Source organism: Prionailurus bengalensis, chromosome D3, assembly GCF_016509475.1.
Source record: "Prionailurus bengalensis isolate Pbe53 chromosome D3, Fcat_Pben_1.1_paternal_pri, whole genome shotgun sequence".
In the NCBI taxonomy this organism is placed as follows: domain Eukaryota; kingdom Metazoa; phylum Chordata; class Mammalia; order Carnivora; family Felidae; genus Prionailurus; species Prionailurus bengalensis.
In genome coordinates this window covers 46,432,569-46,453,214 of record NC_057356.1, presented here as the reverse complement: position 1 = coordinate 46,453,214, position 20,646 = coordinate 46,432,569, and the positions used below count along the sequence as shown (strand labels likewise).

The following is a 20,646-nucleotide window of genomic DNA, read 5'->3' as shown; positions in this document are numbered from 1 at the left end:
ACAGTTCTGGCAAATCAGGGATCCCAGCTGGAGTTGGGGAGCTGCTGGCATAGGGTTCTCCTTCCAAACTCCACCCTTCCCTTTTCCGGCCTTCACATCTGCCTGTGAATCGTGCACTTTGCTTATTGAGTACGTGAGGGCCAGCCCCTTGCAAGCTACTACATCTCCTCCCTGCAAGGAAAGCATTATCAACATTTAGCTGATGAGAAAATGGAGATTCAAAGAGATGTAGCAACTTGCAAAAACATGCGAGACAAGCATAATGATGCCAAGTTTACGGAGAGAAAGCTGAGGCTTAAAGAAGCTGAACTCTAGCCTATGGTGTCCGCGGATTTGCTGCTCCAAGCTCCAGAGTGAACGTGCTGTGGGGGTGCGGTGGCTGGCAGCCCCCCTCTGCCGTGCCCTCAGGTCTGCAGTGGCATATGGATGACTCCCAGCCAAGAACTGAGCTCAGCAGCAAAACTAGAGCCAGGCCATTTATGCTCAACTCTTCTAAGGGGTGACCTTTGCTTTGCTGCTGCCCCATGGTTAACGGCGCCATTCCCGTCTCAGCCGAAGGCTCTCCCTGCCAGCCCCCCTCCCTCCATCTTTATCTCCCACAGGAACAATACATCTCTTGCACGTCTAATCCCATCTTGAATGTGCATCCCAGAGGACCGAACTGGCAAATGGCCCGAGGTCACACAGCTAGCAAGTGGCTGAGTGGGGACTGAACCTCAGTCTCAAAGCCAGGCCTTTTTGACCCCTGGGAAATTCTGCTTCTGGACATAAACCATCACAGAATTGTGGCACCTTGTTATTTATGTCTCTGAATCATATGAAAATGGCAAACCTTGTTTTCCTACTTTTATCCAACATAATTAATATGTCTTCACTTCCTCCTCCCCAAAAGTGATGCGACTTGTTAGCACAAGAAGTCCAAAAGTGGTCTCTAAATATGATCTATCTGGCACTGAGTCTACTTAAAAGGATTATTTTTCTCTGACTATAGAATGCAGACAAGAAAGGTGATTTATAACAGAGATAAATAGCAGCTTTGAAAAGAAGTGTCAGTCTTATTTTTAGAACACCGTCAATCCTCCACCAGGGCTGGCTGGGGGTTGGGAGGGTTGTTTTGGCCACCGAGCAGCCCCCACCGTGTGTGCGTTCCGGCTGCGGGGAGGGCGCATGCTTGGGCAGTCACGCTCCCTGTCCCGTGGGGGCCAGCACCTTCTTTCACAGAAGTGGTGGTGCCGCTTCATTAGGGACAGGTGCATCGTGTCCCGCTGGCTAGCCTGCTCTGGGGCACAACTGTCGAGTCACGTTCTGAGTTGGTGTGGGGGAAGGAAAATTAACAAATACCTGGGTTCCAGCAACTCCTGGGGAATCGTGAAGAGCAAGTGGCTGGTGGGACGGTCCCCAAACCTGAGGGCTCCATGACTGGCCTGGGCCCGGGGAGGTGGCCGGCAAGACTGGGCCTCTCGCCACACCTCCATGCTCCTTGGAGAGGCCGCTGGTGTGTCCCTCAATGGCTGCCAGGGAGAGAAGCAAATACTGAGGACAGCTAATCATCAGGGGGAAGAGTAAAGAATACTTATCTTGCTAAGTGCCTCTCACAGTTTTTACTGTGATCCTAGGAGATTAATTCAATAGAGATGAATTCATCCTCGGGGAGGATGCATGTTCTTCCCATCCAATACAAGTTTGGTCTCTTTCCTGACAGCTGCTGCACCTGGGACCCACGGGTATCCAGAGTCCCTCCCCTCCATGGAGCTGTGGAATAATCGTCATGTCCCTTGAGAGAGCCAGCATTTGGCAGCAGCATGCCATGCCATGCCATGCCAGCCAGTAGGACACGGAGCCACCAGCCTACCACCTCTCCTTGGAGCCATTCATTTGGGTTTGTGCAGCAGGACAGTGAAAGAAACAGAGAGCAAGAACCAGAAGGTGTGGGGTGGGGAGGGAGGCATGGCCTGTCTCCATGTTAGTCAGAATTGACCTACGCACAGAAATGTGTCCTGGGCTAGATGACACGTTGAGCTTTTGAACAGAACTGAGTTTTAATGCCAAAAAATAACTAATAAATATCAAATAGGGATGGAAAAATTGTTAGAAACCGAGACTCTCCAGCTGTTCTCCTGTTTTCTCTGCTCTGTGGAGCCCAGATTGCGATCATGTGTCCACAGCCCCCACAAGACCCAGTGCTCCGCTGGGTTCTCTATTTGTCAAAGTGAAGGGCGGGGATTCGCTGTGCCAGGGACAGGTTGAGGAATGAACATGTGACTTCCCTCTTGGACAATGAACCTTGAGGGGAAACAGGGGATGGGGCCTCTGACAAATACATCTTTGCTAACAAAGACGAGCTGATCCATGGGTCTGGTGCTGAGCATTATTCCGTGAGGATACGAAGCCCTGAACTACGCAGGATGGGGCTGAGATGGGCCAGGCCTCAAACACTACCTGTCCCTGAACTGTCCATTATGTGACCCTATAGATCTTCTTACCGTAAACCATTTTACTTTGGAGCTAACGGCTAAAGGCTTCCAAAGAAATTTAAATTCCTCCAAGATCAGGTTACCCTCCTGGACCTGATTCCTGGACAGGGTGTTCGGAATAGAAACTCGATACCACTTATTTAAAACGTTTCGTGTTGACACATTGCTGAGTGGAGATGGGCAATCATACCCACCAGAGAGTTAAATGAATTGCTTAAAACCGCTTCACATGCAGCCCACCCTGGATCCTAATGGAGCTTCCTTACTGGGGCCTCGCTCCCTCCCTGAGTCTTCTTTGTGTGGCAACAGCAGTAACATCGAGATGAACAGTTTTCATAAATACCTTTTGTCACCAACTCTTCCTTCTCATAATGGCACCAACCTCCTTCAAGGCACCCAGGCCCTACACGTTGGCCATCATGGACACCCACCTCCCTTGCCTCTTCCCTGAGTTCAGTTTCCATGTCCTACTTCATTTCTGTGACACAACTGCCACTCCCAGTCCCTCTACCCTGAAAGCCAGACTCCTGACTCTCTTGCCTGGACTTTGTCAGTAGTTTGCCAGTTTGACTCCTTGTCTATAGAACTTTCCCTCATCAAACCATCCCACAGGCTGCTGCCTGTTATTGTTTAAACATGGTTTAAAGCAATCCTTTCAAAGGCTTCATGTTGACTACAGAAAAATGTCAAAATTACATTAGGTCACCCTATCCCTGATGGGGCTCAAATGTGGAATTCTGAGCTTACCTCTGTCACTCCCCTTCCTCCACCCAATTTCCCCTGTTCACCAAGCTTTCCAACCCTGTAGAGGCCACAGGATGTGGTCTGAAGAGAACATGCTTTGAGATCTACAGCTCTAAGTTTGAATTCTGAGTCTACTGTGTACTGACTGGGTGCTCTTGGGCAAGTTGCCTTTTTTTTTTTTTTTTTTTTTAAACCTCTCTGAGACTCCGTTTCCTGACCTGTAGAGCTGGCATTTTATTCTGCTCTCAGAGGGGTGTGGTGAGAACCGAAAGAGATAGTACGCAGACTGGTGACGATCAGAGAGATGTACGGGAAGTGTCATGCACCCGAGTTACACCCACATCCTGCCTCCTGGCTTCGGGCTTCTGCTCGTGCAAAGCAACATCTACTTGTCTAAATCCAACCCATGCTCCAGACCCAGTTCGTGTGTCACCTCCTCCAGAAGAACCCCCCTGATTTGTGGGGCAGGGAAATTTCTGCCTGCCGCACGTTTTTTGTTTTCACTGAGGTTATTAGTGTGTATAATAATAACAGCCGATATTTATCACATGCTTATCATGTGCCAGGCACTTTTCTACATGTTGTATGTTTAGCACCTCTTTTAATCCTCACGACAACACTAGGAGATCTTACTTTATATATCTGCATTTGTGTTTCAGGAAATAGACCCGCTGAGAGGTTAAATAATCATTCACGGCCACACACCTAATATGTGGTAAAGCCCGGTGCAAACCCAGTAAGTCTGACCCCCAAGTCTAGTACTTAACCACAAAGCTTTGTTGCTTTCTTTCTATTATTGAGCTTTTGGAGGCAAAATTAATGTCTTATTCCGCCGAATCTGGGGGCTTGCACAGAACAGGGGCACAATTAAATACAGTGTATTCACTGGCGGCTCCCGCATCAGTGGACCCAGCCTCTGCCCCCCATCCACTGAGGCCCACTCAGAGACAGTCCCTGATGGCTTTCTCTCTGTAGATATCCTCCAGGCACCTGTCACTCAATATACAATATACTCCACCCAGTCTCTTTTCCTCCAAATACTTGTCCTTCTTCTATGTCCATGAAATGGCATCTCCACCCATCCAATAACCCGGACTAGATGTCTCAGAATTACATTAACTCCTGCCTCTCCCTTGCCGTCCACATTCAATTATCATCTGGGTCCTGTATGTTCTATCTTCTAAATAGCTTTGAACCCCTTTCCTTCTCTCCATCTCTATCATCACTGTGTTAATTTAGCCTCTCAGTAACTCTCAGCCTTACAATGAAAAAAAAAATGAATATATGATTTCATTCCTGATGGAGCAGTCCTAAAGATGTTGTTTTCATATCAGCAAAATGACTACCCTCTATAAAGTATATTTCTTCCTAGTAGCATAAAACATTTCTTATTACGGACTATCTATTCAACTTCTCCAAATCACCGTGCAACAAGGGAAATATTGGCAGACAAGTAGCATGGGGGTTGACGTTGAGAGAAAAGTGTGCTGAACAGAAGCACATTGCTCTTAGGAGGGTGCAGGCTGTGGGATCAAGCTATCTGGTTTTGAATTCCTACTGCACCTTCTATCTGTGGGAGCTTGGGAAAATTGCTTATCTTTCTAAACTGCTGCATCTTTTTCTGTAAGATGTGGCTAGTAATATACTTGCTTGGTACTATTACTGTAGTATGGTCATATAGAAGTACAGTAATAATACATCCCTCACAAGGTTACTTGCAGATGTAGTAAGAAAAGCCACTTAAAGAGCTTAGCGCAATGCCCGGCGCATAGGAGGTGCTCACTAATACCCATTAATCATATTAACTGTAACCTCAGACACAGGGAGGTCATAGTGTTGACCTCGGCCACAGCAAGGAATTCTTTAAGTCCTAATTCTGTGTCCAATTCATTACAGTGCTTCTGCTCCTCCAAACGAGATTTTACTTCCTTTCAGCCTTAGTGCTGCACAGTAGAATCACCTGGAAGCTTTACAAACTCCTGCCACTTGGACCTATTTCAAGAGCATCTGATGTAATTAGGTGGGATGCAACCCAAGCACTGGGATTTTAAAAGCTCCCCAGATGTTTCCAGTGTGCAGTCAAGGTCAAACCACACTGGTATTGGCAAGGCCTGGGTGCATGTGCTTATGTTGTCTTAAGAGCCAGGGTGGAGGGTTGTCTATGGGGAGGGGAAGGGGCATGACCCTTGTATTCTAGAGAAAATCACTATACCTGTTGGGTACACAACAGGAATGTCAAAAGAGTGAGACATTGTGTATAGGAATTGAGAAACCTGAGATTCAATTTGTTATGTCTACAAAAAATTGCCAAATTTTCATCAAGATACAAAATAAAAGCTAAAACAGAAACTTTTCCACATTTTGGCATAATCCAATTGTTGATGACCTATCAATCCCTGGACGCACTGACGACCCTTCCTGGAGGCACTGACCACCAAGGGATCAGGTGATCTGCACCCTTAACACCACCCCAGCCCTTTCCCCAACATCTCATGTGGGGTAGGAATCGCTCACAAGAATCCTCTGGGAAGAAGCAAAAGCCAATGTAGGGTACACTTACCTGGTTGATACTGAAAGTGTGGGCTTTGTCAAACCTTGTAGAACCTCTAAGCAACATGAGGAAAGGTGGTTTATTTAAACTGCAGCCTCCCAGGGACACACCTCTCTTGGTAGATTTACTGGCCAAGTCCAGGACTGCAGGTCTCTCTGAGAGCCTGGAATGAGGGCAGAAAAGAAAACCACTGCCAAACTCTGACATCTCAAGGAAGGTGCACTGGCACGAGAACTTGCTTTAAGAATACACGTTCATACTGTCATGGTTTCTAGGTAAACTTTCCTCTCCTACCTGTACATTGTTTCTAGAGGAGGCACTGGGCTCAGAAAAGGAGGATGTGCTGTTACCCATGTCTGCATTCCCTAAAATACCCAGCACAGTGTCTTACCAGCAGAAAGGCCTGAGAAACTGTATTCACTTAAATGGTTAGGGCTGGGGCAAAGCCAGTATACTACAGCTCTTTCTTTAGAACAGGTGTCATCTAGAAATATGAAAATGAAATATGCAGAGAGGAAAAAGGTGGGTGTCGATGATCTAGAGTGATGGTGGACATCAGGAACCTTAGAAGTGAGTTTGTAGAAGGCTTTTTATCTTGTGCACTTGTGTAGGAGAGTCTCACAGATAAATCTGCTTTATCTTGTGATTGGTGTCTGAGCCTTGATGGAAAATAGGAGCCCCCGAGCTCCCAACAGGTTGCCTGAGTTTCCTTACCAGTCCTGGGATCCCCTTCTGCCCTGGGCAGGGCTTTGCCTTTTATCTAAAAGTGATCATCTGTGCTGATGGCACAGAGCCTGCTTGGGATTCTCTCTCTCCCTCTCTCTATCTGTCCCTCCCCGGGTTGTGTGCTGTCTCTGTCTCTGTCTCTCTCTCTGTCTCTCTCTCTCTCTGAAAATAAGTAAATAAACTTATGGGGTGCCTGGGTGGCTCAGTCGATTGAGCGACCGACGTCAGCTCAGGTCACGATCTCATGGTTTGTGAGTTCGAGCCCCGTGTCAGCATCTGCGCTGACAGCTCAGAGCCTGGAGCCCATTTCAGATTCTGTGTCTTCCTCTCTCTCTCTGCCCCTCCCCTGCTCACGCTCTGTCTCTCTTTCCTTCGAAAATAAACAAACATTAAAAAAAATTAAAATAAATAAACAAAATAAAAGAAAAATAAGGTGATTATTTTGAATCAAAAGAAAAGAACATCTAAACATTTGCACGCTAGCACCAGGCTCCTCTCTCTATAGAGAGACACGTTTGAGTTTGACAGTATGGTGGTCTGGTTTCCCAGCAGTACACTGGCCCATGCAAGCCGTCAGCCCCCAAAATGGGACAGATTCTGATTAAATCAAATGTGCAGTCTTGATTCAAATGAAGTGAAATTTCAGTTTGGAAAATTCTCAGGGCCATCATCCAAAAATTAATTTTGATTAGACCTTTTCCAAGGTTATGTGCCAAAGCTGCTCCCACAAAGGGAGGCAGGGAAGTTTTTGTGGGAGGTGGTTTGTTTTTAACGTGTGTATCTTGTCTAAGAAGGCATGGGCAAGTTTGTGGAATGAGGGCCTGGTGCAGCACGTGGTGACACATCCAGCTGTGCTACCAGAGCAAGGAGATGCCCTCCCTATAGGCAGGCGGCTCTCACACCCACAGCCACACACACAGGAAAGGACGCACCTCTGGATAAAAACATTGCTGATACAACCCTCAAAGTGACTTCCGCCCAGACGCAGGGTTTGCTGGGAATTTGACAAGTGTCTTAGCCTGTGGTTATTCTTCAGAGGCTGGTCATCAATGAGAAGCCGGAGTCTGGAAGAGGAGGAAGACAAAACAAGAGTGAGAACTGCAGGGAAGAAACGTTTCTCATCATGTGGTCAACTTATTGTCTTCGATTCAGACTCAGTATCTTTAACCTAAAGTAACTTGTTAGACCAGATTTATTTTTAAAGAGCACTTACATTTTTTTCCATGTATTTCTCTGGCACAGATTTTTGTTAAAGTATTCTATACATACAGGAAGTTCACATATCGTGTGTACAGCTCAGTGAATTTTTTGCAACGTGAATATACCAATGATACCAGCGCCCAGATAAAGAAGCAGAACAGACCAGCACCCAGGAACCCTGCCTTGTGCTTGCTTCTCTCCCTCCAAGGGTATGACCACTATCCTGAATACTGAGAAAAGAAATTAATTTTGCCTGTTTTTGAATTTTATAGAAATGAAATCATGGGAGATGATTCTTTTATGTGCAGCCTCTTTCACTCAGCAGTACACTGGGAAGTTCACTCATGTCACCTCACACAGTGGTAGATCTTTTTGCTTGTTACCCGTTTCACTCCTGCATTTTGAATATACCACAATTTGTAAATCATCCCAGCATCAAGGACACATACTTCACAAAAAAGATACTAGAAAATTCCATTAAACGAAATAAAAGTCTCAAGAGCTCTGGCAGAAGGGCCATTCCACTCACCCAGAGTCATCATTTATTACAGATACGTAGTGTAGCAAACCATCCGAGTACGTCTGGGGGGATTTAAAAATGGGGCTACTTCCATCCCTGGTGTTCAGTTCAATGTGACCATCTTCCAGGGTGACCTGCAGGTTATTTGCCTGAAACCATCACAGCATATGCCCGTCAATGTCATTAATTTCTATTTCAAGATTACAGGTGTATCAATACTGAATTTCTGATCAAAACCATGCATAAAACAGTCAGGTGGGTTTGACCCAAATGTTTTGACTTTGCTATTTTGAGCTAAAGATTATTTTTGATTATTTTGACTCCGTGTTTATGAATATAGAAGTCTTATCCAAATTGTTTAAACACTGATGAATCTGTCAAAAGCATTTTATGGAACTACATTCATAAACCAGTTTAACTTCTCCATCAATTACACAAAACAGTTAAGCCATCTCTAAATGTTTCTATTTCTATTTTCAATGTGCTTATGTTATTTTCATCAGGATCAACTCTCCTCAATCGTGTGATGAAGGTTTCATTCATCAACTGTTTTTCCATATATGATCATAACAATGATTTCTTTAGTCATTAGGAATTTTTTATTTTCTGGTCATAATTTCAAGGAGGTTCAATTTTCTGACATCAAACTCTGCAGATCTAAATTTTGGCAAGATGATTAGATTCTTTCTGTGGATTCTTAATTAAAAAATATGTGTAGAGTCGGTAGTTGTCATTTGAATTTTCCTGTTGTTTTTTTTTCTACCACGTACAGGTTTTTTGTTTTTTGTTTTTGGTTTTGGTTTTTTTTTTTGCGATTTTCAATAATGAGCTTTTAGGCTAAAACAATTTTTACAGCATGTGGTTGTAGCCATTGTCAGCTTTATATTTTGATTTTTTCAGTTGGTACTTATTCATTATAAATTGGATAAAAGAATGCCAGTTTATGTATTTCTTAGCTAACCCATTATGAAGTTGAGGGCAATGTTCCTAGGATATTTCTAGGATTTCTAGGTCTAGGATTGATCTCCTCTTTTGCTAAGTCAACTCTTACGCTGGCTTTCGACCGTTTTGTATACTGTATACTCAGTTATCTCTATCCTCAGCAAAGGAAACAAATGTTGGGTGTCAAAAGAACTAGGTCATATCATCCTACTTTGATAGAAAGGGCATTCTTGTAGTCAAAAATGCTGGTACGTGCTTCTTCAGGGGGTAGTTAAAAAAAAAGATCTCTAAAGGCTGATTGAGCAACTATATCACGAGAAAAGAGACCTTCTAATATGATACAGCCAAAGAATCACAGAGTCAGCTACCATTCTGTCTTTCAACAAATGTTGGATGCCTGTTGTGTTGTGTTGTGTTGTGTTGTGTTGTATTGTGTTGGCAATCCTGAAGAAACAAATCCAAGAATGTCAGTATTCTACTTCTACCTCTATTTTATTTATTTATTTATTTAAAAAAAATTTTTTTTCAACGTTTATTTATTTTGGGGACAGAGAGAGACAGAGCATGAACGGGGGAGGGGCAGAGAGAGAGGGAGACACAGAATCGGAAACAGGCTCCAGGCTCTGAGCCATCAGCCCAGAGCCTGACGCGGGGCTCGAATTCACGGACCGCAAGATCGTGACCTGGCTGAAGTCGGATGCTTAACCGACTGCGCCACCCAGGCGCCCCTCTACCTCTATTTTAAACCCCCTCCTCATTCTACCAGGGGATTTCTACCTATTAGTTGACTTCTACCCCTGTATAACAACACGAGTGAAACCCTATAAATCTACAGAGGGTACCTTCTTGCTGAAGAGAATTCTGTCCTGCTGTTGTACATGAACAAAGAGCAAAGGACCTTATTCCCCAGATGTAAATATTGTACAACTAGCTGATGATGCAAAAAAGGAATCTGAAGAACTATCTTTTGTAGAATCAAAAAAGAATAGTGGGGATATATTCTGATTTTTTCTTATATCGAAAACTTTAAGCTACATCATTACATATAACAGTATAATTCACATTAACTCCTAAAATAAACCCAAGAGAAATGAAAATGGGTCCATGAATACATATAAATTCAATTCTGTAAACCATAATGTACTTCCTAAGCCTTTTTTCTTTTAGGACTTGTCCCAGGAAGAACAATAACCTCCATGTTGAAATATACAATGTCCTTCACCCTGTGATGATGGATAAAATGCCTAGTTAATTTACCTTCAAAATCTCTCTACTGTTTTTGACATCAAACTTTGAGTCGGGTTTAAATCTTACTCAGTATTCATGCAATATTTCATACCTCTGTCTGGTGACTTAATAATAGGCCACTGGGTTGAAAGGTCTGAAATCCAAAGGAGGCCTGGAAGTGGTTGGGAAAAGCCAAATCCAAATTGGTGAAACTCAATTGTCCATCCCTGGAGAATGAGGCAGATCGCACGAGCTGAAAGGCAAACACAGAATACATTATTGGCATTGGAATCATTTCATGGCTGAAATCCAGTATCTTATTCTATGTCACTTCACCTGAGCTGATTAATGTGGTTTATGTTGCCTTGGAAAAAAAACAGAGTTTGCTTTTCTGCATGATAATCTACCAATCATCTGCGTTTTTGTGTGTATAGTCGGTATTCCTTTTTTCCTACAAATTTAACTTGCAAACCTGAAGGCGTTCTGTATCTTGCAAATATGTAGGGAGTACAAAGGAACCATTTCATCATAATACTGTGTGCTACTGGGAGACTCAAAAGTTGATGTGTAAATGAATACCCAAGATGGGTTGGTTGCGGAGCAGTACTTTTCTACAAGGTTTTCAGTACTCACCTTCCAGTCTTCTGAGCACTTTTTTGTTACTCCCACAGTGTCATTCAACCTAACAACACCAGTAGTTTTCTTCAGATTTTTCATGCAGCCTCGGAAAGCAGGTGTAGAAATGTTAAACCTGATTTGGGGTACAAAAAAGGAAGAGGTGTACCAGACCAGGCTTGTCTGAGAATTAGAGCTGAAACTCTCTACTTTGTCTGCTACTTTTCACCCATAAATAGGTATTTATTTTACGGGTGTCTGTTCTCATGGGATTTCTGTAACACTACTTATTTTGTGAAGCTGAGAAAATCTACTTCCTTTCAGTGTGATTCTGCATTCTCAGCTTTAAAAATAAACACGATAGTGTTGACAGAAGAATGGTCAGTGCCCTCAAAAAGTATAGAGACAGAAAATGTACAAGATCTAGAATTGCCCACTCCCCTTCCAGAGTAATGGTGGTACATGGTGAATAGGAAGTATATTAACAAATTAATATACTATCAATATTATATAAATATATATTAATAAAGAAGTCACTTATTAGACCCGGGAATGCTCTAGAAAACTCTTAGCTCTTTTTTTTTTCTATCCACTTTTAAGTTAGTCACCGTTAACTCAGTAGAAACAAACTGTGACATTTGTGTTCTAGTCAATGATGAAAAATGTGGCTTGGTATTGAATCGATGCCAGGCCAGAACAACGGAAAGCACTGTGAGGATTAAACAAGTTCACGGGGACTGACTGGGTGGCTCAGTCAGTTAAGCGTCCAACTTGGGCTCAGGTCATGATCTCACAGTTCATGGGTTCAAGCCCTGTGTTGGGCTCTGGGCTGACAGCTCAGAGCCTGAAGCCTGCTTCGGATTCTGTGTCTCCCTCTCTCTCTGCCTCTCCCCGGCTTGTGCTCTGTCTCTCAAAAGTAAATAAATAAACAAACGACAACAACAACAACAACAACAAAAAGTGAATGCACTGGAATTGCTGGGCACTGGGTGTGGCATGCAGTTGTGAGAGTGCGGGAGGCGTATTCTGCTGCACTAGAACTGAGGGCTCTGCACCCAGACTGCCTGGGTTCAAGGCCTGTCCTTGTGGTTTGAGCAGGCGATCTAACTATTCTGTGCCTCTGTATCCTCATTTCTACGATAGGAACATGTTCATCTGTTCCATCGGGTTGTCATGAATTTAAGCGGGTTAATATGTGTAACATACTCAAATGATGCCCAGTATAGAGCAAGGACTCCACGTGAGATGCCGGGGTGAGTAACTCTCCCCATATGAGTACAGTCATCGTAATGAGAGGAATTTCTTGCTGCAGCAACTCTGCCTATGTGGCTACCTTGGCATTCCCCACTCCTTTTTCTTTCTTTTCTTTTCTTTTCTTTTCTTTCTTTTTTTTTTTTTTTTTTGCATTTCCCCTTGGATTTGACTTTTCCATCTGTCTGGAGCTGACTTCACATACACCATTAACACACATGAACTGACTGGAGTCCAGGCAAATAGTTGTCATTTCTTAAACAAATGATGTAACTAAGAAAACCCCAAGGTTCATTTCCTTATAAATCCCTAAGGCAGCTCACCTTTCTAAGTGGAAAGGTATCTGCATTCATTTTTTATTCAAGTCATTATAAATAGTTGAGCTACATGTAATATGCATACAATTAAATTTCATTAGAACGAAAAGGAAGAAATGAATCCTCGCTGGCATTGCAGCTTGAGCTTAATTATTTTATAAAGATGGCTTTTTGCCTTGGAAAAGAGAGAAAGTTTGCATTCATTCCTGGAGCTTGTCTATTTACACATATTTTAAAATCCATTCTCTGTGGGGTTTCCACACGGTTTAGACCCATCACCATCCCCTGAGGTCCTTCTTTCCATCAAGTGTAAGTTGAAGGAAGAAGGTAGCAGAAAAGCAAAGCGGAGAAGAAAGGCAGCCGGGGGACAGGCAGCACCTATTTTGTGTCAGGCACTAGTATTCCAGCCCCGCCAGAACCTTTCGAGGGAGCTATTTTCTTCTCTAACATTTACTGAGCTCTCACCACCTGCCTGGCTGACTCTTTGACCCACTTTGAATCCTCACCCCGCCCTAAGAGACAGGTAGATCCTCTATGTTCCAGATGTAGCATGGGGAGGCATGGGGAGGTCAAGCAACTTGATTGAGGTCATGCGGCAGGAAAGTGGCCACCTCAGTGCTGGGACCTGAGCGGTGTGGCACACACACTGGTCCTTGCTCTTTATGTTTACACTGTTTGTGTACTTCTAGCACTTGGAAGAATGGAGACTTTCTACAGAACAGTTATCTGCAGCGGAGATGTTAAGATGGAAGATTTATTTCCACTCTTCTTCGAGGCGTTCTTGTCACTCTGGCTCATCTGAAGGCCTAGAATTCCACGTTGAGTCCAGGATGCAAGGGCTGAACACACTTGCGAGAGGAATGTGACTGTGTAGGGGTGCAGGCTGCTGTATGAATGGGTTAGCGCACGGGGGTATGTATGCACACTGTGGGCCAATCCATTCACAAAGACCAACCTGGTCCAAACCTGTGGTCGACAGATTTCAGAGCAGTAAGAGCCAAATGTAATCCTAAACTTAGTGCTGGGTACTGAGTAAATGTCCAATAGACCCTTGATTTTTACTTTAAGAATTATTATTTTCGGGGCACCTGGGTTAAGCGGCCGACTTCAGCTCGGGTCACGATCTCATGGTTCTTGAGTTCGAGCCCCGCGTCGGGCTCTGTGCTGACAGCTCAGAGCCTGGAGCCGGCTTTGGGTTCTGTGTCTCCCTCTCTCTCTGCCCCTCTTCTGCTCATGCTCTGTCTCTCTCAAAAATAAATAAACACTAAAAGAAAAAAAAGAATTACTATTTTCATTTTAATGGTTTATTATTACACCGACACAATGGTGTAGGTCTTTCCCCAGGAAAGACTTCCTGTTGCTTGAGAGCCTCTGGAATCACCTGGGTGATTTTCTCTTCTCATGGGAAGCAGATGGGATTAACAGATTATGATTTCTGATTGTAATCCTAAACAAGTCATTCCCAGATCTGGTCTCCCACCCCCATGGGGATACATTATAGCGAGAGAGGACAGAACAGGGCACTCAAAAAACCTCTTGGTCAGGGCTGCTTCATTTAGAGATTCAACTGGCTTCCTTCATTCCAAACTAGGTTTAAGTGCTGCTGTCTGTAAGGGCCTTCCCCTTATGTGGGAATCAGAACACCTCCCTCCTTTAGAAGGATTGTTTGCCTGCCCCGCAGAGCTTGGGTGTGGGTACTTAGTAGGACTCCTGTCTGCCCACCCACCCCCCAGTGGCCCCCATCACAGGGAGATTCAAGACTCTCTGGACCATCAAAGATGTCACCAGAGGGATAAAGCAGGGCCAGAAATGGCCAATATTGCTTAGCATTTTATTTGCAAGGGAGTAAAAGGCCAGTGAACTCTTTTGACTGTCTTCTATCTCTTACATTTTCCATCTTCTTTTGATCTTTTTTTTTTTTTTTGAGAGAGAGAGAGAGAGAGAGAGAGAGAGCATGAGAGAGTGAGTGAGGGAGGGGCAGAGGGAGAGGGAGAGAGTGAATCTTAAGCAGGCTGACTCAGGGCTCCATCCCACAACTCTGGGATCGTGACCTAAGCCGAAATCAAGAGTCGGATGCTTAACCGACTGAGCCACCCAGGTGCCCCAGATGTTCTTATGATTTTAGTAAAAACTCAAAGTATAAACTCACCCAGAAAAAGAAGTAGTCCCTTGTTTGGAAAACTCTAGGACTTACTAGATTACTAGATTACTAGATTTATTACTAGATTACTAGAAAAATTACTAGAAAAATTCTGTATGTACATCTATCTGTATATGCATAACTATATCTATGTATGTATGTTTGTTTGTTTGAGAAAGAGTGAGAGTGTGAGCAGGAGAGGGGCAGAGAGAGAGGAAGAATCTGAAGCGGGCTCTCCTGTCAGAGCAGAGAGCCCGACACGGGGTTTGAACCCACAAACCGCGAGATCAAAACCTGAGCAGAAATCAAGAGTAGACACTTAACCAACTGAGCCACCCAGGTGCCTTTCCACATATGTATTTCATAAGTGGATAGGGATGATAAGGCAAAGAAATGCTGAGTGCTGACTTAACTCAAGGTCCCACTGCTCCTTAGTGGCTGAGCCAAGACTAGAATGACTTCTTTTTGATTATCACCCACTACCCTTTCCTCGTAAATCCTGACTCACTGGCACCCACATCGCTAACCGTGGTCTTCTGCTAACGCCGCATAAATGCAAACCACTGACCAGTAGCTTCCTTGCTGCCTCCAAGAATTCCTCAGTGCTCCGGGTGAGCTCACCTGCCCTACAAGCTTGACCAACACCTGTACCTGAGCTGCATTCACCCTTTCTCCAGCCCAGACTTCTCTGTAGAGGTCCAGGCCTTTGTCCAACTGCTTTCTGGCATCTCCACCTGCTCTCGGGTTCCGGGAACTCAGCCTGGCTCAGACCGAACCCATCCCCCTGCCTCCTTGCCAGTGCCATCCATCTGGCCAAGCACTGGAGCAAAACCCAGGTGCCACCCCTGAACATTTTTCTACTTCCCTCCCCAGCCCCAAGCAACCGTTCAGTACTACCCATCTGCTGTCCTAATGATACTAAGCATCCACACCCTTTGCCTTATCTGCACAGCTGCTTCCCTGCGGCTGCCCTCATCTCTTGCCTCTGTTAATAAGCTCATCTTCCAACTGCTCTACCTGCCTCTGCCTTTTCCCTCTCGAATCCAGTCTCTACCCTGCACCGGAGTGAGCTACTGAGAAGTTGAAATTGATAATGTCCTTTCTCTGCTGGTGTCCCCCCAGCAACGGCTGTCTTACTGTGATTTTCAAGGTCCTCTGTGTTCTGGCCCCTGCTTCCCACACCAGCCCCATGTGGCACCCCCAGCCTGCTTCGCCAGTATCCTCCAGTTCCTTGGAAGTTCACGCTTTCTCCAGCTCTTGGCGCTTTACATATGTTGATTGCTCCTATACTTCAGGTCCCAGCCAGAGACCACCTTCTTGATGCCCCCAAGCGGATTAGATTCCCTCCGGGGGACTCACAGGACCCTGAGCTTCTCTGTGGTCTCCCATCTGCTACACTTGAGGTCCTGGCCAGTTCATCATTGCCTTGTCAGCAACAGCCACACTGCCTGGTGTCACTAGACACTCAATGAGTACTTGTGTAATGAATGAATGGGAATCTCAGATGTGCACAGCAGTGCTGACTTCCTTAAGTTAATCTATTTTATCACATTTAATTGAATAAAATCAAGATTACTGATCATTCGTAACAGCAATTCATGGTTGAACTGGTATTTAATGTTGATGATGCTAAATATGAACGGCCCCTCTTTGGCTCTCAATTCCTTCATCTATAAAATTCAGAGGTTGCATCCCATGCAAGGTCCTTTCTAGTTCAAAGAATCTAAGATATTCACTCCCAAACTCTATTAAGTGTAGAGCTTTCTCACCTGTATTTTCGTCTTTGAGGGTAACCGTAAGAACTTTACAATGAATATTAGTTCCTCTTTACTATGGATGGACCGATGCCCACATGTATAAGGATTCCTGAAGAAAGACCACCTATACACAACACCTTAAAAACCACATCTAGTACTCCTTTCACCTGATTTATAAATTAGAAAAGGAGTTCAATATCCTCAGATCTCATGTAAGAATAAGCATAATAAACACAGTTTCATGGGGGAGTGCTCTTAACTCAGTCATGAGTCTGTACTAACCTTCCAGGGAGTCCTTCCACACGTTACTGTCAGCTATTTAATGTTAATTTATTTTTGAGAGACAGAGACACACAGGAGCAGGAGAGGGGCAGAGAGAGAGGGAGACACAGAATCCAAAGCAGGCTCCAGGCTCCAAGCTGTCAGCACAGAGCCCTACGCAGGGCTCAAACCCTTGAACTGCAAGATCATGACCTGAGCTGAAATCAGACGCTTAACCAACCGAGCCACCCAGGCGCCCCTATTGTCAGCTATTTAAAAGCCTTTTTGGAGGATACACACAAGTTTAAATGTAAAAGTTATTTTTAAGCACATTCTGGAAGTCGTATTTTTTTTTCTCATTCAGATGAAGCTTCACTTCCTCTCACATTAACTTAATTCATCCATGTGTTCATTATCCAAGAAGCGGTGATGTACCTATTCAGTCCTTGATAACACAAAAGGCCAAGTAATACAGACATGCTTTAAATTCTGGACATACTTCCTGAAGGCAGCAACCCCAACTTTTAGTGCCCAGCGCTGCTTGCCAGACCATGGAACCGCCTGCGCTCTCCTGTGCTACCTTGAAGGGCCCCAGGGCCACAGCCTCCATTCTTATTGCAGCACTGTCAACACTAACCACATTCCCTATGGCTTCTCTCTTCCTAAGAAGGACCCTGGGGGGGGGGGGGGGTGGGTAACCCGCACTTCCCTCACTCTCCTTTCAACGGCCAGTCTCATTATCCAGTGTTCACAACCTGTTTTGCTCTGTTGGCTAACACTGTTAAATTAACACTAAGAAGTTAAACTTTTTGTGTTTGTTGCTGGAATTTGAAAAGGTAAACTAATCATTAGCAATCATAACCACGAAGAGAGGTAACCTGCCTCTTTGTTTTTTGTTTTGTTTTACATCGTCTTACCTTTCCCTGATTGAAATTGGAATCCCTCCCAGATAGTATGTGCCGAAATTGAATATTTCACCTTCAATTCTGATTTTTTTAGAATTCACATTTATCCACATGAGTTTTTGGGCTTTCCCGATTTTGATCTGGATCTAAAATAAATGAGAGATGAGTCAGCAAGCAATGGGCAATTAAAGCATCCTATTCACCGTGGTTCAGAGCTATTATGTTTTTATTTCCTTCAGATTCATTATATACATGGTAGGAAGATTCTGAGCCATAGAACTTTTGGATAAAAATATAATATTAAAACATTTTAGGGGCGCCTGGGTGGCTCAGTCGGTTGAGCGTCCGACTTCGGCTCAGGTCACGATCTCGCGGTCCATGAGTTCGAGCCCCGCGTCAGGCTCTGGGCTGATGGCTCAGAGCCTGGAGCCTACTTCCGATTCTGTGTCTCCCTCTCTCTCTGCCCCTCCCCCGTTCATGCTCTGTCTCTCTCTGTCTCAAAAATAAATAAATGTTAAAAAAAAAAATTTAAAACATTTTAATAGAAATGTTTGCATTTGAAAGTAATCATGTTTTATATATGCCATATATACATATATATATTTCATGCCCAAATATTCCGATTTTGAGAGATGTGTCCCTCATCCTTTAATAACTGTTAAGTTAGTCTGGTAATAGAAAAATGTCCTGGCACTGACTTAATTCTAAAGGACTGAGGAGTGAGGACATTTAACAATTCACGTGAACACGTTCAAAGGATGTACCGAATGGTCTTTTCCGTTGTTGACAGTGTGGGTAACTCCTTTTTCTTTTGGTGGCTCTGAATTCAGTTTGTAGCGCACCAGGAGATTGCCATCTTCTATATTTAGAGATATGAAGCGATCCTAGAGCATGGAAACAATGTATATTACCAGAAGATTCCACCGAAGAATACCTAGAGGGCTGGGATTCAGGTTACTCTCAAGTTACAAACTGCTCTCAGCTTCAGCTGCCTCCTCAGTTAACAGGGACAATAGTGCCGTGATATCCCATTGCCAGGATGGGTATGACGGTTAAATATTGTAAGCAGTGTTCAACATCATGCACGGTGGCTAGCACACAGGAAAGACACAATAAATGTATCCGTTATCATGATTTTGTTTCATACGATCCATAAGCAGCATGCATGAATGGAAAGTGAAAAGACACAGATCATTAATATCATTTGAAAAGATGGCTGCTACCTTTTGGAGAGAGGCACGGTCCCAGACGTCTGCCGCCATCTGCTTGCTGACTTATTGCTATGTGTCTGCCTCATCCCCCTCGAGCGTCCCCTCCTTCCATTCGTATGTGGAGGGATCCCTGAGGGCCCTCAGAGGACCTCCTCTTCCCTCCCACCCTCTCTCTGCCTCAAAGTCATAGTCACTTCTGCAGCCCAATGCAGGTGTGTGCCCACGAAGCCCAGATGCTTCCCTCCAGCCAAGACTTGTCTTCCCAGGGCCAGATCTGCACATCTGGTTACCTTATTGTTACTGCACACGTGGCTTACTGATACCTCAAATTCTGAGTATCTCAAGCAGAGCTTGGGACCTACATGCCTCTATCATGCCTCCCAGCTTCCTACCACTCTCTCCCCTCCTTTCACTCTCTCACCAGAAATCCCCTTGCTGAGCCAGCCACAAACCTACTAGGAGTCACTCTTAATCCTCTCTCTCTCTCTTCCAATCAAATCTTGTCGGTTCCACCATTTCTTAACTTTCCATTTCATGCCACCCAGTCTCAGCCACACTTCTCTCTCTTTTTTTTTTAAATATTTTTTAAGCTTATTTTATTTTCAGAGAGGGAAAGAGTGAGTGGGGGAGGGACAAAGAGAAAGGGAAAGAGAGAATCCCAAGCAGTCTCCACACTTAGTGCAGAGCCCAACACTGGGTTTGAACCCACCAAGTGAGATCACGACCTGAGTGGAAGTCAAGAGTCAGATGCTCAACCAACTGAGCCACCCAGGTGCCCCCACTCTGTCCCTTCTTGCCACTCTGCAGCCAGAGAGCTCTGTGGAAATGTCAGTGCGGGCATGTTTGATTATCCTCCTTTGCTCTCAGGATAGAGCCCTGACTCCCCAGCACATGTTGTGAGGCTCTGATCACCCCTTCAGCTCTGTTTCTCCGTGTTCCCTCTGCTTCCCGGTGCTGCAGCCACAAGGGCCACTGTTCCATCCCCGAGTATCCCTGCCCTTCCCACTTCCGAGTCTTCTTTGTGCTTCGTTCCCCACAGGGATCACCCTTCTGCTCTGTCCTCTTCAAATGCTGTCTTCTACTTTCCTCCGGGTCTCATATTACCCATCCTTTGCTCAAGAAAGTCTTTTATACATCTTCATTCACCCCAAACCTTTCCTCTATACCACTCATGGTCATTGTGATGAATTAATGAACCAATTACTGAGTATGGCTTTGTTAAATATTTGTCCTCCCCTCTAGAATATAAGGTCCTTGAGGGCAGCAACCGTGTCTGTCTTGGTTGTAACTGCAACCCCATCACTGCGTAAGGAACATACTTGAAAAAGACCTTTCCTTAGAAAGATATGCTGGGGGGCGCCTATGTGGCTTAGTCAGTTAAGTGTCTGACTCTCGAGTTTGGCTCAGGTCATGATCTTGCGGTTCATGGGTTTGAGCCCTGCTATTAGCATGGAGCCTACTTGAGATTCTCTTTCTTCCTCTCTCTCTGCCCCTCTCTACTCTCTCCCTCCCTCTCTCTCTCTCTCAAAAATAAATAAATGAACTTTAAAAAATGATACGCTGAGGAATTTCTGATATAAGGCTTGAAAGTTTATTCTTCCACAGTTCCCTTATGATCAGAAGGCCTCTTTTTGAAGTCTACTGACAGAGTCCTTACTTAAAAGGAACAACAGTCCTTATCTGAATCCTAAACCTTGTCCTAGGGAGCCAGTCAGGGTTCATCACACTCCAAATCAACAGAGTCACATCGACTCACTGAGTAAGGAGCATAGCGGTGCTCAAAATCATTTTCTCTCATCTGGTTA

The 20,646-nt window shown here is 44.5% G+C and overlaps 1 protein-coding gene across 1 annotated transcript in view; it reads right to left on the bottom strand.

The window, feature by feature from the left end:
- Nucleotides 1–20,646, bottom strand: part of LAMA3 (laminin subunit alpha 3) — a 267,946-nt gene that overhangs the window by 14,443 nt on the left and 232,857 nt on the right. The window contains 8 exon segments of the mRNA XM_043558464.1: nucleotides 1,342–1,511; nucleotides 5,779–5,932; nucleotides 7,428–7,559; nucleotides 8,225–8,364; nucleotides 10,497–10,637; nucleotides 11,018–11,135; nucleotides 17,643–17,776; nucleotides 18,395–18,514. Of these exon segments, the coding sequence (XP_043414399.1) occupies nucleotides 1,342–1,511; nucleotides 5,779–5,932; nucleotides 7,428–7,559; nucleotides 8,225–8,364; nucleotides 10,497–10,637; nucleotides 11,018–11,135; nucleotides 17,643–17,776; nucleotides 18,395–18,514 (1,109 nt within the window).